This window comes from Physeter macrocephalus, chromosome 14 (assembly GCF_002837175.3).
Source record: "Physeter macrocephalus isolate SW-GA chromosome 14, ASM283717v5, whole genome shotgun sequence".
In the NCBI taxonomy this organism is placed as follows: Eukaryota; Metazoa; Chordata; class Mammalia; order Artiodactyla; family Physeteridae; genus Physeter; species Physeter macrocephalus.
The window spans coordinates 61,920,997-61,945,863 of NC_041227.1; the positions used below are offsets into that span (position 1 = coordinate 61,920,997).

A 24,867-nucleotide genomic window follows, 5' to 3' on the forward strand; every position below is an offset into this window, starting at 1 on the left:
CCTCTCCCATTGCGGAGCACAGGCTCCGGACGCGCAGGCTCAGCGGCCATGGCTCACGGGCCCAGCCGCTCCGCGGCACATGGGATCCTCCCAGACCGGGGCGCGAGCTCGGTTCCCCTGCATCGGCAGGCGGACGCGCAACCACTGCGCCACCAGGGAAGCCCCCTATATCCATATTTTTTACTTCTTCGAAAAACTCTGGCAACTGTCCCTATGGCAACAATTTGTTGAAGCTGAATAGTGGCCTCCTGTTATAGATGTACACTTCAGTGTTCCACCTGGTCTGCTTCCCTTATTTACAGTATCTGTCTGGCTGCTATAGGTATTTTGGTTTATAACCTCCAGTGGAGACCTGATTGAAGTAACATGATCATGTATTAAGAATCCCAATCTTTTTTCTTCTTTTACAAATCAAGGGCAAAGAGAATTTTACTATTCTGATATCCTCAATGCCATTATTAAATGTCTAATGAAAATTGCATTTCTGTATGTACCAATACACAGTAGAGAGATTTTCATATCTACACTTCCGTCTGGGGGTGGAGTGGCTACATACCTCAAAAACCCGCTTCTGCCTTAACAGATACTATCATTGCTCTGTCACTTTATCTGAACTGGCATTCTGGAAGCCGGTCATGTTACTGGCTTAAGAAGGACTGTAGAGCAGATTGGGATCTTGAAGATATGCGTTTGTAAACTGAGCTTAATTAGTTCCAATTTAAAACAAATCTTAATAGGATTTTGGATTTGAATGCATTGTGTTTCACTTGGTATTATACTTGATTTGAATGGAATAGATAATTATCTCGAGATTTTATTTGAATTCTGTGCAGTAATAGCTGTTCTCCATTTCCAGGCAGTCAGTGAATGATGATAAACTCCAATATCTGTTGCTCAGTGCTTTTTTCACACTTCCCTTCTGTATGTCTGTAACTGATTTGACGGTATCAGTCTTAGCTTTGTTGGTTTGATTTTTCAACAGCTGGTGCCAGCTTTTTCACCAAAACCACCTGAACAACGTGGTGGTTTTTATACTGCAGGGAATGAGTCAGCTACACTTTTACAGGTTCTATTTGGAGTTTGGGTCTCTCCGAAAGACATTCAGACACGTAAGTTAAGAAAACTTTGTATTCGGACCTGAGTCAGGTCCTCACACTCAGAGATTAGTGCACATGTCTCGAATTGTGCTCCTTGGCAACCTGATTGAATAAGCAATAGAAGTTGTAGAAAGCTAAAAAGATTATGCTTGTTACCTGAGATTTGATTGTTGAAATTAGATTTATCTCTGATTTTTTTCTTTGGTAATCTAGGCAAAACCCTTAATCCCAGATTGCAGTCTAGTTCCCAGATTGTAGTTGATATTGTCACATTTTATTTGGGCTTTGGCGTTTTCAAAAATTGTAAAATTTACATAAAATCTATATTTTTTGGCCTCTCTTGACAACATCACAAGATTAGGTTCCCTTAAAACAGTATCTGGAGCTGAATAGCAACTGTCTTTAGAAAGGGCATGTGCTCTCCATTTTACTGTAGCCTCCTCCATTCTTTATCAGACTGTTTCATCCATTTACCCCGAGAGCATTTGAATTGGTGAGCCCTAACCTAACCCCCTTGGGTCTCCATTTTCTTTTTTGCTTTCATTTATTGAACACTACCTATGTGCTAGGCCCTATATTAATCATACTGTATGCATCATCTTTAATTCTTACAATAGTCCTACAAGAGATACTTTCTTATTCCCATTTTATACATAAGGAAACTAAGTAACGCACCCAAGTTACAGCTAGTAAGTGGAATTTACAGCTGGAATTGAAGCCCAGGTGAGCCTGAGACTTGAACTCTCAATCTCATTGCTTTTCTGTGTCATCCACCTGGCATGTTATCCACTAAAGTAATAGATATGAAAGTGCTTTGAAAAATATAAGGAACTTTGCTTTTCTAAGTTATACATTTTTGTAATGTTTGTTTCTTTTGTATAGCGTGTAATTAGAGAAGCAAAGAAAACTTCTGGGGTAGGATAAATGTGGCTTCACTTATTTAGTCACTTTTACAATTTAAGGAAACAGTCCTCATTTTACAATGCAAACAATTAAGGTCCAGATCTTTCATAGCACTGAGCTGACAATAAAAGTCTAGGTTTGACAGTATTTTAACTGTTTTCAAGCATTTTTGTAAAAACCTATTATGTATTTTCAGAAGTTCTGCTTGTCTCCCCCATCATCTGATTTCCTAGCTGATATCATTGGGCTGCAAAAGAAACAAATAATTGGGGATCTGCCTAAAGGAATGGAAGGTATGACTATAAGTAACTTAAGCAGAAAAGCAATTTTGTGTGTGTGTGTGTGTTTTAAGGAAAAAATGGGTACGTACCAAGGGGGATTAGATAGCAGGAAACATAACCAGGGTTCATGCCTCAGAAATCATTTGGTTAGGTTAGATAGCTAAGTCTGCTCCCTGGATATCACTGACACTGGACTCAAACTGTCACTGGGTCTTTGTACCCACAAGTGTACACATGGGAAGGAAGATCTTGCCTTTGACTAATGTAGGGGATAGTCACTAATACTACTCACAGTGGGGAATAGGCAGATTTGGATGCTGGCCAGCTAAAGTATAAATATCCATGATAGCAGTGTTTTTCAAACTGGATTGTGTCTTGTTAGCAAGTTATAGCTGACCTTCTCTTTTGGGAGGAGAGGAGGTGAGTGATGGAATAGACCTCAATAGTTCATTGCACATAGTAAGATAAGTATTGTTCAATAATGCTTTTTGTATGTTTATTCAGAAATAATTAAATTATTGAATAGTTGCACTGAGGGGACAGGAAAAAGTGGTGAGGAATAACTAGTGATTCCTTTCCATATCCTCCATGACTGTGTTTCCTGTTATCTTCTGTCTCAAAAGCATCTAACTTCCTACCTTTCCATTGTTCCCCTTTCCTTCTAATAGATGTCCATATCGGACCTGCAGCTTTGTTTAATTTGACCTCCACTGTATTTTAAACATCTTTGAGTGAATAACAGAGTAGTCATTATGAGATTCAAAACTCAGGTAAAGACATTGAGTTGTAAAAGAAAGGATGTAATCAGAAAAAAGAAATTGATGTGTCTGAAGAATATAGATTGTTGCGGATGATTAGGGGGAGGAGATGGAATAAGAGGGCGGGTAGTGGTGAGAGATGAGGCTTAGAGGTAGGTTAAAGCTTTGTCTTGCAGGCTGTAAATGCCATGCTAAGGACTCTGGATTTTATCCTGTAAGCATTGAGGAGCTAGAGGGTTATAGCTACTTCTCTGTCCTCCTAAGGATTTTGCTTCATTTTCGCAACCTAAATAAATATCGAAGTCCCCAAGATATAGTCCATACACTTTGATCTTTCTTCAGTTCTCTTTTGAAATATTCATCTGTTCTTCCCCAGTTTATCCATCACTCTTCTGTGGATAACTCCTCTGTCTTTAGGTTTGATATCCCAAACTCCAGGCCTGCATTTTCAACTGCCTGCTGGATGTTGCTACCTGGATACTCCACTGTACCCTCAGTCATAGCATATATAAAAGCATTTTTCTCGGGCTTCCCTGGTGGCGCAGTGGTTGAGAGTCCGCCTGCCGACGCAGGGGACACGGGTTTGTGCCCCGGTCCGGGAAGATCCCACATGCCGCAGAGCGGCTGGGCCCGTGAGCCACGGCCGCTGAGCCTGTGCGTCCGGAGCCTGTGCTCCGCAACGGGAGAGGCCACAACAGTGAGAGCCTCGTGTACCAAAAAAAAAAAAAAGCATTTTTCTCATTCCTAAATAACAGACTCCCAACTTCAAATCCCCTTTTCTGTTGGTACTGTTTTTCTCTAAGCCACCAGTATTGAATTTTAGAATTACTTTTCTTTTGGCTCCCCATACCCAATCTTCATGGTTCATTCCCTTTGCTATTAAGAATCTATTCAAATGTTACTTTATCAGAGAGACCTTCCCTGATTATAAAATATATGACATTAACCCTTTTCCTGCCCCAGCACTCCCTTTCCTCCTTTTTCTCCTTTACTTTTCTCCCTAGTCCTTATCCTCACCTGCTATATTATGTACTTGTTTGTTTATTGTCCATCTTCCCAACTAGAATTTAAGTTCACCTAGAATTTAAGATAATTTTGTTAATTTTGTTCATTGGGGAATCTACTGGCTAGAGCAATGCCAGGCATGTAATAAGTACTCAGTAAATATATTGTTGACTGAACTGAATTACTCTGTCACTATGCTCTACCAGTTTTTCCTTTTTTTTGTTTGTTTGTTTTTTTTTGTTCGTTTGTTTTTTTGAGGTACACGGGCCTCTCACTGCTGTGGCCTCTCCCGTTGCGGAGAACAGGCTCCGGATGCACAGGCTCAGCGGCCATGGCTCACGGGCCCAGCCGCTCCGCGGCATGTGGGATCTTCCCGGACCGGGGCACGAACCTGTGTCCCCTGCATCGGCAGGTGGACTCTCAACCACTGTGCCACGAGGGAAGTCCCAGTTTTTCCTTTTTTAAAAAAATATTTATTTATTTGTTTGCACTGGGTCTTAGTTGCGGTTTGTGGGCTCCTTAGTTGTGGCAGGCAGACTCCTTTAGTTGCGGCTTGAGAGCTCCTTAGCTGTGGCATGAGAACTCTTAGTTGAGGCATGCATGTGAGATCTAGTTCCCTGACCAGGGATTGAACTCAGGCCCCCTACATTGGGAGTGCAGTCTTAACCCGTGCCCCCTGCATTGGGAGCCAACAGGGAAGTCCCTCTACCAGTTTTTCTTGTGTAATGTTTCTTTCTTATAACCTTTTTCCTCCCTCCATCATCTTAATCCAGACTCTTTTTTTTTTTTTTTTTTTTTTTTTTTTTTTTTGCCAGAATTATTGCAAAGTCATTTCTCATTTCTCTCTCTACTTCATTTTCCACATATCTTTGAGGTTGATCTTTCTTAAAGTACTGTTTGGTTATGCCACTTCCCTTCTCAGGAACTTTCTGTTGCTCCACCTTATATATGGAATGATGGACTAAAGTTCAAACTCTTGAGCCTGGCATTCGCAGTGGTCTACAATTCACTTTTATCCTCCTCTTTCAACCTTGTTTCTTATACTGCTCTTCTACAAAGACCTTTTTTTCTCCCCGACTGGTCTAGTCACTACCATACCAAGTTCGCTTTGCACACTTCTGTCTTACCTGGGATGCCCTCTTTCCTTACTTCTGATTCTTTGGCTCTTTTGGTTGCAAGGACCAGGCACTCATTGAGGCCACCTTAAGTGAGAGGGTATTATTTGAAGGATGCATGTGGACTAGAAAGTCATCAAGTATCTAAGTGCCTCTGGTGAAGAGCTGTTCTCCATCCCTTTCATGGCATCTTAGCTTCTTTGTTTTCTGTTCTAACTGGTGTGTTCTCTTTATTTCCTAGTTCAGTTCTGGAAGCAAGCAATCTGATCAGCTTAGCTAATTACCCTTGTCCCTTTTGAGCATGCTTGACAAGGAATATCAAGTCACTGGTCAGTTTATAGATGGCTCCCTCTTTAGCCAAGTCCCCACTCTTAATCCAATCAGTAACCAGCCCTGCGTAAAGAACCAGCACCCCTGCTGGTGCTTGAGCAAGTGGTTAGGGGTGCAGTAGATTTAGCTAGAATGGGCTATTAGGAGTGGCAGACACTGTAACGAACGGACTGGTCTAATACACCAAATATCTGAATTCTGCCTTTTCTTTAAGACTCAGCTAATCTTCTCTTGAACCATCTCTAACCATCTCAGCCAGTATATTCTCCCTTTCCCTTTTATAGCTTTCATTATTATAACCCATTTGAGACTTATTTTCTCTTTGTGTTCTTTATAAGTATATGAGAGTGCAAGCTCCTTTAAAGTTGGGGCTGGGTCTTAAAAATCTTTTGATCTTCATCATGCTTACCCTATACAACATTAAAAGGACATGTCCTCTGAGGCCTCTTAAACACAGATTCTAACATATGTACGATTGTCCTTGTTTCAGGGTCTTTACCTTCTTCCAGCTCAGAAGTCAGCATCATCCTGCAGAATGACCCCATCATTCAAAAGTATGGCTCTAAGAAAGTAAGCTTGACCAGATGCCTTCTTACAAAGGAGGAAATGAAAATATATCACTTTCCGTTACAAGGTTGGTTTAGATTTAACCTGATGTTGGTAACAATGGAAGAATATCTATCAGTTTATTTAAAAATGTTACTGTTGAAAGTTCATTTTTATGGGCTGCTTTCCAAGTGATTCATTCCATCTTCTACTAAAGAGGAAATACTTTCAGTGCAATGTTTCCTAAAGTGTAGGATGTGTACCATTATTGATTTTAGGTAGTACGTGAACATGACCTTAAATATTGTGGGAAAATTATTCCTTTTTCATTTTTCTTTCATTCCTTGGTATATTGAAAAAAAGTCAGTATGTCTTTAAAACTTTAACACTTCTCTGGTACTTCTAATCCTCCTCCCACCCATCCCACCCCCATTTTCTTTAATAAATAGGACAAGTCTAGGCTCAGAGCCTTGGTCCGTTATGTAGCAAGAATTTAATAAAAATTCTTTTATTTATTACCTCTTAATCACAGCAGTCATGTTAAAATTCCTTAAAAAAAAAAAAAAAGCCCTACTGAGTTATGATTAACCTACCATACAGTTCACCCATTCAAATTATACAATTTCAGCAGTTTCTAGTATGTTTACAGAGTTTTTCAACCATCACCACAATCAATTTAGAACATGTTCATCACCCCAAAAGAAACCCTGTACTATAGTTTCCTCCCAGTGCCCTTTAGCCCTAGGCAACTACTAATTACTTTCTGTTAATAGATTTACCTATTGTGAATATAAATGGAATCATACAATATGTGGTCTTTTGTAACTGGCTTCTTTCACTTAGCATCAAATTTTCAAGGGTCATCCATGTTGTAGCATGTATCATTACTTCATTTATTTTCATTCTAATGATATTCCATGTATGGTTATACATTTTATTTATCCAGTCATCAGTTGATGACATTTGGGTTGTTTCCACTTTGGGGCTGTTATGAATAATGCTACTTTGAATATTCAGATACAAGTTTTTGTGTGGAATATGTTTTCATTTTTCTTGAGTATATACCTAGGAGTAGAACTGCTAGATCCTATGGTAACTCTATGTTCAACCTTTAAGGAACTATCAGACTGTCTTACAAAGCAGCTGCACCATTTTACATTCCCTCCAGCAATGTATAAGGGTTCCAGTTTCTGCACATCCTTACCAACACTTGCTATGCTCTGCCTTTTTGATTATACCCATCCTAGTGTGTGTGAAGTAGTATCTCATTGTGATTTTGGTTTGCATTTCTCTGATGGCTGATGATATTGAGCATCTTTTTATATGCTTATTGGCCATTTGTATATTTTTTCAGATCCTTTGTCCGTTTCTTAATTGGGCTGTCTTTGGGGAGTTAATAGTTCATATATCATAGTATTGCCATGAGGATTAATTGAGTTAATGTACAAAATGAGCTTAGCATGGGGCACATAGTGCTTTAAAAAAGTTATTCTTTGTTATTATTGGTACTAATAATATAGATAAGGAGGGCAGCAAGTATAATGTCTCCAGGATTTGGGGGTACTCCTTTCTGGTCTAGACTGTATTTTGATTCTTTTAATTGTAATCAGTTGGAAATTTCAGGGTACTGTGACATAGAAACTGGTCAAAGCTTTTCATACTCCCCTTAGTTTCTTGTCAAATAAGATCTAGGTATTACCTTTACTGTTTCAGCCTCTGTCTGAAGGTAGGAATCTTCAATGATTCAGACACTTTTGGGCCTCTGAGCTGAATGTGCCTGGTTATTGACTTAGAGTACACAGTGGAAGGGGTACCCTAAGCCTATATCTGAGCCTCTGTAGGGAATTTTCAGGCTATGATTCCAGAAAATGAGGCACGTTTCTAAAGAGAGATCTTGGAGAAATTTTAAGGGTAGAGTTGAGTACAAGAGTGCATACATATGGTGAATGTTAAATATTCTGCCTACCATGAAATCCTTTTAAATCTCTGCTATGATGGAATCTCATTCCTACTTTTTCTTGTTTTATTTAGGAAAGAAAGATGCCACATGCAGTCATTTGCATACTTTATTCATCCTTCCTTAGTGCCTACATGGGAAAGGTCCAGTGACTTTGGATTTAGCCACAATTTAATTATAATTTCTAATAAGGAGGAAAAAAATTGTTACTTGGTAACTGCAAGGAAGTCTAGGCCCTAGTATCTCCAATAACAGCAGCCTACATTATTCTCCCAAAATGTAAAAATGAGTAGATGGAGAAAAAATTAAGCACAGAAATTGTCTGTTATTTAATTTTATATTTCAAGTGTCTAACATAGAGAAGGTGCCCCACAAATGTGGTATCTCAGTTTCCCCTGGATAAATATAGGAGTAATTTTTACCAGTTCTAGTTCTAAAGGCAAATATTTTACTCCTTTTCCTCCTAGGTTTTCCTGACTGTGAAAACTTTGTGCCTACGAAATGTTGTGGTTCTATAACTGACAACAGTCCTCTCTTTGGGCTTGACTGTGAAATGGTAAGTACTACTTTTGATTTTTCAGCTAGAGTGTTGCAAACTAGGGTCTAGTTTTCTTGAGTGCGTTCAGTTCTAGTAATCAGTTTAAATAACTGAAAGTAGACCCATTTAATCACATTTTAGAAAAATTGGATCTTTGCTCCAGGATGAGAAATAAATATCACATAAGTTTTCTAACTAGTTGATATATTTAATCTAATTTTTGAATATTACTAGAAGTCGATTGCTTCTGTCTTTTGAACAAGTGTTTTGTTGTTATTGCCTTGAAGACTTTGCCCGAATTACCGTTGGTTTGGCTTAGTTTTACACATTTAAGATCAGAAGTAGGATTTTCCTGCTTAAGCTCCCCTTGTGTTTTACTTTGTCTAATTAGTAAGTCTCCTTTCAGAGGCAGTGTATCCGCCCTCACTTAGTACTCAAGTAAGTTTCTCAACACTGAACAGAGTGGCTAAGAGCTAAGGATTTGGAGTCTGTCGTATCAGGGTGTGTATCCTGGCCTTGCCTGTCACCTTGGACAAATTCCCTAATTCTCCCTCTGTGAAGCAGGGATAATATTAGAGGCTACTTCATGGGGTTATTATGAGGTGGTATATAAAATGCTTAGTATTGCATTAGATAATAGAGTGCGCTAATAAAAATTATTTTTTGTGGTACTTAGCATAATACTGGGTTGTAGTACACAGTAAATAGTACAATTATAATTGATGTTATTATTTCTGTCCCTCTGGGGCACATCCTTCCCAGAGAAATTGTACTGTGTTGGTTACTTTTTTTTTTTTTTTTTTTTTTTTGTGGTACGCGGGCCTCTCACTGTTGTGGCCTCTCCCATTGCGAAGCACAGTCACCGGACGCGCAGGCTCAGTGGCCATGGCTTACGGGCCCAGCCGCTCTGCGGCATGTGGGATCTTCCCAGACCGGGGTACGAACCCGCGTCCCCTGCATCGGCAGGCGGACTCTCAACCACTGCGCCACCAGGGAAGCCCCTGTGTTGGTTACTTTAAGTGTAATGTTCAACAGCCTGCTTAGCTTTCATTCATATTGGATTCTCTAGTCAGCAAAAGGCTGTGCCATTGTCGCAGAGTAGATTAGAGTAGATGGCAGTTGATGTAGTCTTGAATAATGAGAGGAAGCAAGAGTTTCCACAGTTTAGCAGCCTATCTACATCCTGGTCTTTCAGTGCCTGACATCCAAGGGGCGAGAACTAACACGCATCTCATTGGTTGCTGAAGGAGGCTTCTGTGTTATGGATGAACTTGTTAAACCTGACAACAAGATTGTGGACTACCTCACCAGGTATTTTTCACCCTGCCTCCAGCTCTCTATAGCTGTCAGACTAGAGTGGAATGAGACTTAACAGGAATAGCCTGTAGCTTCTGTTTAGTTAGGTATTATCTACTTATTTATTATCAAAGAAAAGGCTGGGGTGCCACAACCAGAAATTTTAATACTGAAATTGCACAATGTCGGTGTATAATGCTCTTACCTTTCTTGCTCTCTAATCTTCCTGTGACCTAAGTCACCAGAATATTATCTTCCTTGTCATAGAATCTGACAGTTGTAATCATTATCTAGCAACTGCCAAACAGCTTTGCTCTCTGATGAGACCCCTTCTGAAAAATCTGCAAATCTTCTTCTGGCAGTCAAATGATTTTAGAGCTTAATCTGCCTTGACCTCAGAAACCAAAACAAAACTAAGTGTTTCCACAACAGAAATTTGAAGCTCAAAAATTTTCCTGTCTTTCCAAAGATTAGCAAGTAATTTCAGAATGTACACCCTACAGTGATTAGGCAAAGAAAAGCCAGTGAAACATTACCGTTGCTGCCCATTGTAGTTGCACCTATCAATTCATGCTCACTTAGGCACAGAGAGGCTGTGATGGTGATAAAGACTCTGCTGTTGGCAGACATGACAATTAGACAATATCTTTAGGGAACAATCATGTGACAAAGATGTATGTATAAGGGTATTTGTCATAGTATTGCAGAAATATGGGACTATGAATGAAAGTAGGGGGTTGGTTAGAATGTTATATTTATCTGTGGAGTACTCTAACCATTTAAAAGGATGTACTGAAATAGATTTATTGATGTGAAAACTTGTTCATGATATATAGCACATGTTATGATCATATTATAAAGTAGCATAGGCATTATTATTGCTTTTTTTGGGGCCGTACCATGTGGCTTGCAGGATCTTAGTTTCCTGACCAGGGATTGAACCCAGGCCCATGGCAGTGAAAGCATGGAGTCCTAACCACTGGACCGCCAGGGAATTCCCATGATTACATTTTTATAAAAATGAAACATATACATGAATATATATGTATCAAAAAATATGATAGAATATTTACCTAAAGTGTAAAAAATGATCTCTGGGTGGTAGGATTATGGGCAGTTTTTAACTTCTTTGTTACTTGATTTTCAACCTTGTTACACTGAGCATTTATTAATTTTTTATTAATTTTTTAAAATATTCTTTTTGAAATGACTTTCCGGGGAGGAAAGCTTATTAATATCCTGGTCTGTCCATTTCTCTTTTTTTATGGAAAGTTTCTCAGGAATCACAAAGAAGATTCTTAACCCAGTGACAACCAAACTCAAAGATGTACAGAGACAGTTAAAAGCACTGCTTCCTCCCAACGCTGTGTTAGTGGGCCACTCCTTAGACTTAGATCTCAGAGCACTGAAAGTGAGTATCTGATTTAGGACTTAGTTTTTCTAGCATATGTGCCTGTTTCATTAATCTCAGATCTAAAGCCTTCTGTCCCCCAACCCACCTGTTTTTTCCTTTAGCATAGGATGCTACTCATTCTATTCTCTTTCCTTCTCAGATGATACATCCGTATGTTATTGATACATCATTGCTTTATGTCAGAGAGCAGGGCAGAAGATTTAAGCTCAAGTTCTTAGCCAAAGTTATTTTGGGGTAGGTTTGTTTGCATATTATAATATTGTCCTGATAGACTGCACATAAGTTAGAATATTGTATCTTATTTAATGCATATTGCAACGTTCAGCCTCTCTCCTTTCCCTCTTAGTTTGTAAACATTATTATGAATGCTGAGATCCTAACTTCAGAGAGAAGTATGACTCAGAAATGAAAAAACTGTGGGAATACAAAAAGGAGTTGCATTCATAGGTGAAGGTTGATTGATAGAACTGGACAGAGAAGAGGCAGAAAAGTTACCCAAAATTTCGAAACATAATGTTCCTATTTTGAATGTATCCTATTATGTACAAACACATATTGTACAAAGATATTCATTATAGTATGATTTAAAATAGCCCAAAAGAATTCAGATATTCTACAGGACTAGTTAAATAAATTATGGTTATCTGCGTGACTAATACTTTGTTACTGAATATGATAGATCTTTATGTGCTAATAAGGGGACGTCTAAGATGCTACTGAGAATAAAATGGAGATGCAGAACAAGATGTGTAGATACTGAGATATTGATTGATGTAGATTAGATTTAGATATATCTATAGACATAAACATGTATTTTTTAAGATTTTAAAAAACAAAGGATTTTTAAGTATATAATAGACACTTGTATATAATAGAAAATTTCTGGAGGGTAACTTTAAAACAACAGCTACGTCCAAAAAAATGAGACAAGGGGTTGGCTGGGGAGTGGACCAGAGACTTTTTATTGAGTAGCCTTTGATGATATGCTTGCTGTAAACAAAGCCATTCCTGATCATTCTGTACCCTTAGTACCTCTCAGGTCCTGGCACTAAGTAATAAAGGAATCTTGATTGTTGTGACTCAAATCTAATTACTAGAATGCTGAAATTCTACATGTAGCCAGAATATTTGGGATGAAAGAATCTATCATTAAAAATGCTCCCAGGTATGTCAGTTTTACCTTGACTTTCCAGGAAGGATATACAGTGTCCAGATAGGTTTGGTCATGATGCCACAGAAGATGCTAGAACAACCCTTGAATTGGCTCAGTATTTCCTCAAATATGGCCCAAAGAAGGTTAGTACCTTTGCTTTCCTTAAAATTATGAGACTAGAACAGAGTCACAGACCACCATATCCTGCTGTTACCTTTCTTTACAAAAATGGCAGTGTAATTCAAGGTGAACATGTATTTGAAATTAAGACCTGTATCACTAGCATCATTTAGTGGTTAAATGTGTAGTCTCTGAAGTTGGACTTCCTTGTTTTTAAATAGGTCTGGCTATATGATATCTAGGGCAATTTCTCTGAGCAACTTTAGTTTCTAGATCTATAAAATGGGAGCACACTTCTCTGGGATATTGGTGAGGGTAAATGAGATATTACATAGTATAAAGCTCTTAGCACAGTGCCATGAATATATTAAGCACCATGTTAATCATTGTAGCTGAGGGACTTCCATGGTGGTCTGGCGGTGAAGACTTTGTATTTCCACTGCAGGGCACACGGGTTTGATCCCTGGTTGGGGAACTAAAGATCCCGCATGCCACTTTTAATTCATTGTAGCTGATGCTAATAATTGTGATAATTATAAAAATCTAGATAGATTTTTGCTCTCTTGGGGTGTGAGTAGCATATCATTGTTTCAAAAGCAGTTCAGTGGGCCTGGATTAGAACAGCACATAAAGGAGGCATTGAAGAGGATGTAGTTTCTGACAGACTGTGTTATAACACATTCTAACCTATTAGATTGTCCCATTGTGTGATATTTTCTAACATGACCCCATTATGAAATAAATAGTAGTCCATATAGAATAATAAAAAGCCAGAATAGTATTTTGTGTCATGGTGATAGAAAGACATTGTAAAATATCTTATGCGGCATGTGAATAATGGCCAACATTCACTGAGATCTTACGAAGTGTACTATTCTAAAATGCTTTATGTACATTATCTTATCCTTATAGCAACCCTATAAGTTAACTATTGATATTATTATACTTATGATCGTTAAGAGGTTTTGAAAGGTTAGTAACTTATTGAGGGTCCTACAGTTAAAGGCAGAACCAGGATTCAAACCAGGGTCTGTCAGATTCTAAAGCCTGTCTTTGCTGTACATGAGGAATTAGCAAACCTCTTCTGTAAAGGCCAAGTAGTAAATATTTTAGGCTCTACAGACCATACTGTCTCTATCACAGCTACTCAACTTGCTGTTGGTAGTGCAAAAGCAGCTATAACAGTATGTCAGTAAAAGGACACAGCTGTGTGCCAGTAAAACTTTATTAACAAAAAACTGACATTGGGCTGGACTTGATCCAATGACTGTAATATGCCAACCCCTGCTCTAAACCACTGCACTGAGGTTCTAAAAACTTGGTCTCAGGACCCATTTATCCTCTAAGAGCTTTTGTTTTTGTGGGTCATATCTATCAACATTTACCACATTAGAAATTACATATGAGAAAAACTATATTTACTAATTTGTTGAAAATATTTTTAAAAATCATTACATGTTAACATAAAAATGTATTTTTATGGAAAAAAGCATTTTCAAAAAAATTAATGGGAAGAGCATCATTGTTTTACATATTTTGTAAATCTCTTTAATGTCTAGCTATTAAGCTCCTATTAAGGAGACTAGTGACTCTCTCATATCTGCTTTTACGTCCAATCTGTTGTGTTATATATTTGGAGAAGACAGGACCTTGTAAACTGCCCCCTGAAAGGGTCTCTGGAACCCCTAGGAGTTCTCAAGTCACACTTTGAGAACAGTTGCATTCTATTATGCTGCCACTTGATTTCCAGGAAAAATTGGCATCTCACTTCAGTAAAATCTCAGGAAATCTGAATTAAGGATGGACTTTAGTTAATAATAAGATACCAGAAAAGAATCTAAAAAAGAGTGGATATATGTATAACTGATTCGCTTTGCTGTACAGCAGAAACTAACACAACATTGTAAATCAACTATACTCCAATAAAAAATTTTAAAAGGAAAAAAAATAACATATCAATAGTGGTTCATTAATTGTGTCAAATACACCATACTAATCTAAGATAGTAATAATAGTTGAAAATGGCAGTTGGATATATGTGGGAACTCTGTACTGTCTTTGTAGTTTTTCTGCAAATCTAAAATGATTCTAAGTAAAAAGTCTGTATCTCTACACATCAGAACTCCCAAGTGGGCTCCCACTTTATGGAAAGAGAATAAACTAGAATACTTTTCATGATTTTGTGTTAATCCAATAAAGTCTTTTTTTCATATTGCCATGAAAGCCATTCTTTTATAATTTCCAAAAGTTGCATGTTTGCAGAGAAGTAAGTTTTAAGTGACTTTGGAATGAATGATGAGCCAAAATTGACATTGCTTTTTACTTAGCCCTACTTGGCCCTTTCCCATATTCATGTCACAACATCAGCCGCTGGTAACATATTGCCATTCTTGGCTAAGCAGCCAGAAACCATCTGGTAACTATTGAACCCAGCCTGGGACTGTGGCAACAACAGCAAAGTCACTGTCTACAGAAACAGAGAACACCACTTGAGTGGGTTTTTCTTGGATTTTTGGGGGGTTTGGGTGTTTTTTTGTTTGGTGGGTTTCTTTTTTTTTTTTTAGCCTCAAATACTTTGCAAGATATTAAATGATTTTACCACTTTATTTTCCTTCAGATTGCAGAACTAAATCTGGAGGCACTAGCTAGTCACCAAGAACTAGAAGCAGCAGGCCTAGAGCCGAGAAATACAGCAGAAGTAGTTCAGCAGCTAAACACAAGGTAATATTTTTCAGTTCTGAATAGTCACAAAGACAAATGGAGTATCTGGTTTCTTATTTAACAACAAAACCTGGAATATTTTTTTCCTCTTTTGAGTCTATTGAAAATGTTTACCAATAATATGAGTAACATTCTTCCATTAGAAAAACCATGGATGGAAAAATACCACCTACTGCCCTAAATAGCATCTGTTTTTCCGATTTTCTGAATCTGTTGATTGGTCTTAAAATAACTCACTTTACAAAAAAAAGTAAGACATTGAAATACATTGAACTAAGTGGCATTAGGGGAGATGATAAGACTAGTGAGTATTTTGATTAGAAGTGTCGGCTATAGCCTTGATGTATTGCCCAGATTGGGAAAAAAACAAACAAAAAACAGACTCAGAAGAGGTTTGTCTCCATACCATAGTAAATGTATCAGATCCTTAGAATCTAGCCTAAATTTTGATAAAGAGTTTTGAGTATATTTTTTGTTTATCCTTCCTCTCCCTAAATGTAGAGCAACAATGTTCAATATGATTTCTGTAATGGTGGAAATGTTCTATATCTGTGCTGTCCAATAAGGTCCATACATGTGGACCTTATAGTACATGTGACTAGTGCAATTAAGGAACTGAATTTTTATTTTATTTAATTTTAATTTAAATAACCACACATTGCTAATGGCTACCAGGTTAGACAGTGCAAGTATAGAGAAGTAATTCTTGGGTTAGTAGGGAAAACTGTTGTTCCTACCTTGATCTCTTCTCCTTCTTTACAGTGTTTTAGAATGCTTGGACTCAATGGGCCAGAAGCTCCTTTTCTTGACTCAGGAGGCAGATGCTACTGAACTTTCTTCTTCCAAAAACTGTCATACTATTAAGTGCCTTTCAAATAAAGAGGTGAGCGACCCAGTATCTCTTTGAAGGTTGCATTCAGAGTAGAGGGTAATGTAACCCTTTGCAACCCATGCAAGTATCAAGCTTTTTTTCATCAGCAACCTTGGCTACCATTAGCCAGTCTGGCTTCTACCTCAAATTTTGTGTGGAGCACTTTTAGTCTCAATTACCCCATAGGAGCAGAACTGTCAGCTGCCAGTGTCTGTTTCCAGACTCTAGCAGGCCTGTGGCTTTGGCCTTGCACACCACTTTGAATTTCTATTCTTTTTTCTGGTTCATGGAGATGTTTATCTTGGTTTTTAGCCTGACTATATCTTTTTGGTTCTCCTATATATATATATATTTTTTTTTTTTTATATATTTTACCTATCTTTTTTTTTTTAATATATTTTCCCTATCATTGCTATATGTGTATAGCAGAAGGGATGCATCAAAGCATGAACTTATGTCATCTTGTTCAGAGGCTCTGTAATTTTTTTAAGCATTTTATTTGGAAATAATTTCAAACTTACAGGAAACTTCCATGAATGGTGGAATATCTGTATACCTTCTATCTAGATTCATCTTCTGTTAATACTCTGCCTCATTTTCTTTATTATTTGTGTGTGTGCTGGGTTGCTCCTGCACTTTTTACACTTTCTTGCTCTCTCTTCCTATGTCTATATGACATTTCATTTTTTAGTTTCCTTTAGTCTGGAACCATTCCTCAATCTTTCTTTGTCTCTCATGACATTGGTAATTTCATTTTGGGTTTCCTCATGATTAGATTCAGGTTATGCCACAACAAGAGTCCCTCTCTTGTGTTTATTTTGATGACCTTAACAAGATTTTGGCTAGTTTCTCTGCTGTAGAGTTACTATTTTTTCCCCTTGCTTTGAATAAATAATATGTGAGGATATACTTTAAGAACAGCAAATATCCTGCTTTTCATCAAAATCCCCACCTCCTCTTATATTTAGCAAAAACTGATGATTCTTACCTGAACCAGTTTTTACTGTGAACCAGTTTTTATTGTACAATGATGGTTTTCCAACTCTATATATTTCCTCCATATTAACTAGTTGTTACTCAGTATTCTATGAGCAAGAGTCCTCCCTTTATCTTATTTGTTCATTCATTCATTCATTCTGTGTGGACTCATGGATCCTGTTTATTTCAGTGGTTTATAATTTATAATTGTACTAAATTGTTTTGGTTTACACATTTCTCAGATTTGGTAAGCAGTAGCCCCTTCAGGCTGGCCTCTCTGTCCTTGTGACATGCACCCATATTTTTTTTTGAGCATTTTCTTCCTACTGGCACAATAAGAAAGTCACGTTCATCTTGGTATTAGAAACCAAGATCTGGGTGCTGGGTGTGCATATTTTTACTGGGATGTCTTTGTTTCTAGCCCCTCAAAGCAGACAGAGTTAGGAAATATATGCATGTAGATAGGATATGCGCGCGCACACACACACACACACACACACACACACGCAAATATGTATGTACACACAAATACATATTTAAGAAATCAAGTGTCTATACCAGTACCTCTAATTTCAGCCCTTGCACAGGATTCTTCATTGCTTTTCCTCATTTCATCTTTGTATCTCCCTTTATAAGTTACTTGGATTCCTTTTTTCCTCCCCTTCAGATTAGCTCTTATGCATTTAGAATACAGTTGGGTTCATTTATTTCAATTTGCTTTTTGTTTTAGTTTTTTTTTCCTCTCTTCCATCCTTGTTGATTTATTTATTGGATCTATAGAACATTAACATGCTTCCAAAGGCAAAACTACACAAACAAGTATACTAAAAGAAGTGTCATTCCTTCTCATATCTATTTAACCCAGTCCACCCTCCACCTATCTCATGTAAGTAAATAACATTGTTGTTTTCTCATTTATCCTTCCTTTGTTCCATTTTTTGTAAAGAAAAGTAGATATATATACACTTTCTTATTTCTTTTTCTTTCTTACACAGAAGATAACATACTATATAAATAAAATCTTTTGCAGTTGGCTTTTTTCCCTTAACAAGGTGTCCTGGAAATCATACCAGCACATAAGGTTCCAACTTCCCATTTTTGCATATGGATATCCAGTCTTATTTTTTTGAAGAAACTATCCATTTCACATTGAATGTTCTTGGCACCCTTGTCAAAGATCACTTGACCATATATACACAGCTTTATTTCTGAACTCTCTTTTGTTCCATTAGTCTGTCTGTCTTAATGCCAGTACCACACTGTTTTGATTACTGTAGTTTTTAATATGTTTTGAAATCAAGAAGTTTGTGTCATCTGACTTCATTCTTTTTCTGGATTATTTTGGCTATTCAGAGTCCTTTGAGATTCCTTATGAATTTTAGCATGATTTTCTTCTTTTTCTGCAAAAAATGACATTAGGATTTTAATAGGGATTGAATTGAATCCATAGATTGCTTTGTATACTGTTGACAACAATAGTGTGTTCCAGTCCCTGAACATGGAATGTTTCCTTTTATTTGTGTCTTTTAAAATTTCTTTCAGCATTGTTTTGTAGTTTTTAGCATAGACGTGTTTCACCTCCTTGGTTCGGTTTATTCCTAAGTATCTTATCCTTTTTTGATGCTATTGTACATGAGATTTTTTTCTTAATTTCCTTTTTTGATTGTTCATTGTTAGAGTATGTAGAAACACAACTGATTTTTTGTGTGTTGATTTTGAATCTTTCAAATTTGCTGAACTCATTGATTAGTCCTGACATTGCTTTTGTAGAATTGTTAGGGTTTTATACATGTCCTCTGTGAAGAGAGAGAGCTTTTCCAATTTGGACGGCTTTTGTTTCCTTTTCTTACCGAATTACTCTGGTTAAAACTCTCAATACTGTTGAATAGAGTGGCAGGAGCAGGCATCCTTGTTCCTGATCGTAGAGAAAGTTTTCAGTCTTTCACCTTTGAGTGTGATGTTAGCTGTGGGCTTTTCATATATGGCCTTTATTATGTTGGGGTAGTTGCCTTCTTTTTCTAGTTTGTTGAGTATTTTTATCTCAAAAGAGTTTGAATCTTGTCAAATGCTTTTTCTGCATCAGTTGAATGATCATGTGGTTTTGTCTTTCATTCTGTTAATGTGGTATATTACATGGAATTGTTTTCATACACTGAACCGTCCTTGCATTCCAGGAATAAATCTCACTTGGTCATGGTGTATAATACTTTCAATGTGCTGTTGAATTCAGTTTGCTGACATTTTGCTGTTTAAAGCAATCACTAGATTGGAAGGACTATTTCCATTTTGTTGTTTTCTGTATGTCTTACAGCTTTTTGTCCCTCGTCTCCTTTCTACTGTCTTCCTTTGGGTTTTGATTTTTTTTTTTTGGTAGAGACATGCTTTGATACCCTTCTCATTTCCTTTTGTGTATGTTCTATAGATGTTTTCTTTGCAGTTATCATTGCAGTTACATAAAAGATCTTAAAATTATAACATTCCATTTTAAACTGATAACAGTTTAATTGCATACAAAAACTGAACTCCTATAAGCTCCACCCCCTCAACTTTGTTACTGATATCATAAATTGCATCTTTATATGTTATATGCCCATTAACATAGGCATATAGTTATTTTTTTCATGTTTTTGTCATTTAAGTTCTGAATAAGAATTAAAAGTGAATTTATAAACCAAAGTTACATTAATACAGGTTATTATATGTGTCCATATATTACCTTAACTGGAAAACTTTTTCATGTTGTTGTCTAGTATCCTTTCATCTTGAAGGACTCCCTTTAGCATTTCTTATAAGAGCAGGCCTAGTAATAATAAACTTTCTCAACTTTTTTTTTCCCCTGCATTTTTGAAGCATATTTTGCTGGATACAGTTTTCTTGGTTGATGGTTGTTTTTTGTTTTTGTTTTCTTTTTTTGATTGATGGTTTTTTTATTTTATCACTTTGAATATATCATGCCACTCTCTTCTGGCCTGCAAGGTTTCTGTTAAGAAATCCACTGATAATCTTATGAAAGCTTCCTTGTATGTGATGATTTGCTTTTCTCTTGCTGCTTCCAAGATTCTCTAATTTTGACTTTTAACAATTTGATTGTAATGTGTCTTTGTGTGGGTCTCTTTGGATTTATCTTTCTTGGAGTTCTTTCAGCTTATTGAATTTGTATGTTCATTTCTTTCCTCAGATATGGAGGGTTTTCAGCCATTATTTCTTCAAATAAGCTCTCTGTTCCTTTCTCTCTTCTTCTGGGACTCCTATAATTTGTAAATTGGTCCTAAAGATGGTGTGTCCCAAAGACTCTTAGACTCTGTTTCCTTTTCTTCATTCTTTTTTTTGCTTTAACTTAATGATTTCAAAGATCTGTTTTCAAGTTTGCCTGATCAAGTCTGATGTTGAACCCCTTTAGTGAATTTTCCAACTCACTTAATGTATTTTTCAGCTGCAGAATTTGTTCGGTTCTTTTTTCTCTTTTTTTGAATTTTATTTATTTTTTTATACAGCAGGTTCTTATATGTTACCTATTTTATACATATTACTGTATATATGTCAATCCCCAGCTCCCCCAATTCATCCCACCACCACATCCCCACCACCTGCTTTTCCCCTTTGGTGTCCATACGTTTGCTCTCTACACCTGTGTCTCTATTTCTGCCTTGCAAACTGCTTCACCGGTACCATTTTTCTAGATTCGACATATATGCATTAATATATGATACTTGTTTTTCTCTTTCAGACTTACTTCACTCTGTATGACAGTCTCTAGGTCCATCTGCATCTCTACAAATGACCCAATTTCGTTCCTTATGGCTGAGTAATATTCCATTGTATATATGTACCATATCTTCTTTATCCACTCGTCTGTTGATGGGCATTTAGGTTGCTTCCATGACCTGGCTATTGTAAAGAGTGCTGCAGTGAACACTGGGGTGCGTGTGTCTTTTTGAACTACGGTTTTCTCTGGGTATATGCCCAGTAGTGGGATTTCTGGGTCATATGGTAATTCTATTCTTAGTTCTTTAAGGAACCTCCATACTGTTCTCCATAGTGGCTGTATCAATTTACATTCCCACCAACAGTGCAAGAGGGTTCCCTTTTCTCCACACCCTCTCCAGCATTTGTTGTTTGTAGATTTTCTGATGATGCCCATTCTAACCGGTATGAGGTGATAACCTCATTGTAGTTTTGATTTGCATTTCTCTAATAGTGGTGTTGAGCAGCTTTTCATGTGCCTCTTGGCCACCTGTATGTCTTCTTTGGAGAAGTGTCTATTTAGTTCTTCTGCCCACTTTTTGATTGAGTTATTTGTTTTTTTAATATTGAGCTGCATGAGCTAATTATATATTTTGGAGATTAGTCCTTTGTCCGTTGATTCATTTGCAAATATTTTCTCCCATTCTGATGGTTGTCTTTTCATCCTGTTTCTAGTTTCCTTTGCTGTGCAAAAGCTTTTAAGTCTCATTAGGTCCCATTTGTTCATTTTTGTTTTCATTTCCATTACTCTAGGAGGTGGATCAAAAAAGATCTTGCTGTGATTTATGTCAAAGAGTGTTCTACCTATGTTTTCCTCTAAGAGTTTTATAGTGTCTGGTCTTACATGTAGGTCTTTAATCCATTTTGAGTTTATTTTTGTGTATGGTATTAGGAAGTGTTCTAATTTCATTCTTTTACATGTAGCTGTCCAGTTTTTCCAGCACCACTTATTGAAGAGACTGTCTTTTCTCCATTGTATATCCTTGCCTCCTTTGCCATAGGTTAGTTCACCATAGGTGCATGGGTTTATCTCTCAGCTTTCTGTCCTGTTCCATTGACCTGTATTTCTGTTTTTGTGCCACTACCATATTGTCTTGATGACTGTAGCTTTGTAGTATAGTCTGAAGTCACAGAGTCTGATTCTTCCAGCTCCGTTTTTTTCCCCTCAAGACTGCTTTGGCTATTCGGGATCTTTTGTGTCTCCATACAAATTTTAAGATTTTTTTGTTCTGGTTCCATAAAAAGTGCCATTGGTAATTTGATAGGGATTGCATTGAATCTGTAGATGACTTTGGGTAGTGTAGTCATTTTCACAATATTGATTCTTCCAATGCAAGAACATGGTATATCTCTCCATCTGTTGGTATCATCTTTAATTTCTTTCATCAGTGTCTTATAGTTTTCTGCATACAGATCTTTTGTCTCCCAAGGTAGGTTTATTCCAAGATATTTTATTCTTTTTGTTGCAGTGGTGAATGAGATTGTTTCCTTAATTTCTCTTTCTGATTTTTCGTTGTTAGTGTATAGAAATGCAAGAGATTTCTGTACATTAATTTTGTATCCTGCAACTTTACTAAATTCATTGATTAGCTCTACTAGTTTTCTGGTAGCATCTTTAGGATTATCTATGTAGAGTGTCATGTCATCTGGAAACAGTGACAGTTTTACGTCTTTTCCAATTTGTGTTCCTTTTATTTCTTTTTCTCCTCTGATTGCCGTGGCTAGGACTTCCAAAACTATGCTGAATAATAGTGGCAAGAGTGGACATCCTTGTCTTGTTTCTGATCTTAGAGGAAATGCTTTCAGTTTTTCACCATTGAGAATGATGTTTGTTGTGGGTTTGTTGTATATGACCTTTATTATGTTGAGGTAGGTTCCCTCTGTGCCCACTTTCTGAAGAGTTTTTATAATAAATGGGTGTTGAATTTTGTCAAAAGCTTTTTCTGCATCTATTGAGATGATCATATGGTTTTTATTCTTCAATATGTTAATATGGTGTATCACATTGATTGAGTTGCATATATTGAAGAATCCTTGCATCCCTGGGATAAATCCCACTTGAGCATGGTGTGTGATCCTTTTAATGTGTTGTTGCATTCGGTTTGCTAGTATTTTGTTGAGGATTTTTGCATCTATATTCATCAGTGATATTGGTCTGTAATTTTCTTTTTTTGTAGTATCTTTGTCTGGTTTTGGTATCAGGGTGATGGTTTGCCTTGTAGAATGAGTTTGGGAGTGTTCCTTCCTCTGCATTTCTTTGGAAGAGTTTGAGAAGGATAGATCTTCTCTAAATATTTGATAGAATTCACCTGTGAAGCCATCTGGTCTGGACTTTTGTCTGTTGGAAGATTTTTAATCAGTTTCAGTTTCATTACTTGTGATTGCTATTGAGATGATCATACGGTTTTTATTCTTCAGTTTGTTTATATGGTGTATCACATTGATTGATTTGTGTATATTGAAGAATCCTTGCATCCCTGGGATAAATCCCACTTGATCATGGTGTATGATCCTTTTAATGTGTTGTTGGATTCTGTTTGCTAGTATTTTGTTGAGGATTTTTGCATCTATATTCATCAGTGATATTGGTCTGTAATTTTCTTTTTTTGTAGTATCTTTGTCTGGTTTTGGTATCAGGGTGATGGTTTGCCTTGTAGAATGAGTTTGGGAGTGTTCCTTCCTCTGCATTTCTTTGGAAGAGTTTGAGAAGGATAGATCTTCTCTAAATATTTGATAGAATTCACCTGTGAAGCCATCTGGTCTGGACTTTTGTCTGTTGGAAGATTTTTAATCAGTTTCAGTTTCATTACTTGTGATTGGTCTGTTCATTTTTTCTATTTCTTCCTGGTTCAGTCTTGGAAGGTTACACGTTTCTAAGAATTTGTCCATTTCTTCCAGGTTGTCCAATTTATTGGCATAGAGTTGCTTTTAGTAGTCTCTTATGATGCTTCATATGTCTGGGGTGTCCGTTGTAACTTCTCCTTTTTCCTTTCTAATGTTATTGATTTGAGTCCTCTCCCTCTTTTTCTTGATGAGTCTGGCTAAAGGTTTATCAATTTTGTTTATATTTTCAAAGAACCAGCTTTTAGTTTTAACTTTGGGTTTTGTTTGTTCTTCTTTCTCTAGTTCCTTTAGGTGTAAGGTTAGATTGTTTATTTGAGATTTTTCTTGTTTCTTGAGGTAGGCTTGTATTGCTATAAACTTCCCTCTTAGAACTGCTTGGGCTGCATCCCATAGGTTTTGGATCGTCGTGTTTTTGTTGTCATTTGTTTCTAGGTATTTTTTGATGTCCCCTTTGATTTCTTCAGTGATCTCTTGGTTATTTAGTAACGTATTGTTTAGCCGCCACATGTTTGTGTTTTTTATGTTTTTTTCCCTGTAATTTATTTCTAATCTGCTGTTTTTGGATGGAATGTCCCATAAATATCAATTAAATCTATCTGTCGATTGTGTCATTTAAAGCTTGTGTTTCCTTATTAATCTTCTGTCTGAATAATCTGTCCATTGGTGTAAGTGAGGTGTTAACGTCCCCCACTGTTACTGTGTTACTGTTGATTTCCTCTTTTATAGCTGTTAGCATTTGCCTTATGTATTGAGTTGCTCCTATGTTTGGTGCATATATGTTTATAATTGTCATATCTTCTTCTTGGATTGATCCCTTGATTATTATGTAGTGTCTTGTCTCTTGTAACATTCTTTATTTTAAAGTCTATTTTGTCTGATGCGAATATTGCTACTCCATCTTTCTTTTGTTTCCATTTGCATGGAATATCTTTTTCCATCCCCTCACTTTCAGTCTGTATGTGTCCTTAGGTCTGAAGTGGGTCTCTTGTAGACAGCATATATATGGGTCTTGTTTTTGTATCCATTCAGCGAGCCTGTGTCTTTTTTTGGAGCATTTAATCCATTCACATTTAAGGCAGTTATCAATATGTATGTTCCTGTTACCATTTTCTTAATTGTCATGGGTTTGTTTTTGTAGGTCCTTTCCTTCTCTTGTGTTTCCCACTTAGAGAAGTTCCTTTAGCATTTGTTGTAGT

At 36.9% G+C, this 24,867-nt stretch overlaps 1 protein-coding gene across 4 annotated transcripts in view; it reads left to right on the top strand.

Moving 5' to 3' along the window:
- The window catches only part of REXO5 (RNA exonuclease 5), a 44,990-nt gene that overhangs the window by 5,944 nt on the left and 14,179 nt on the right, over positions 1–24,867 (top strand). For all 4 annotated transcript variants that reach the window (XM_007119958.4, XM_028498516.2, XM_028498515.2 and 1 more), the window contains exons 4-13: positions 983–1,109; positions 2,197–2,293; positions 5,980–6,123; positions 8,460–8,548; positions 9,726–9,841; positions 11,099–11,237; positions 11,380–11,474; positions 12,434–12,536; positions 15,131–15,234; positions 15,997–16,117. In XM_007119958.4, the coding sequence (XP_007120020.2) occupies positions 983–1,109; positions 2,197–2,293; positions 5,980–6,123; positions 8,460–8,548; positions 9,726–9,841; positions 11,099–11,237; positions 11,380–11,474; positions 12,434–12,536; positions 15,131–15,234; positions 15,997–16,117 (1,135 nt within the window). The remainder of the gene's footprint in view (positions 1–982; positions 1,110–2,196; positions 2,294–5,979; positions 6,124–8,459; positions 8,549–9,725; positions 9,842–11,098; positions 11,238–11,379; positions 11,475–12,433; positions 12,537–15,130; positions 15,235–15,996; positions 16,118–24,867) is intronic.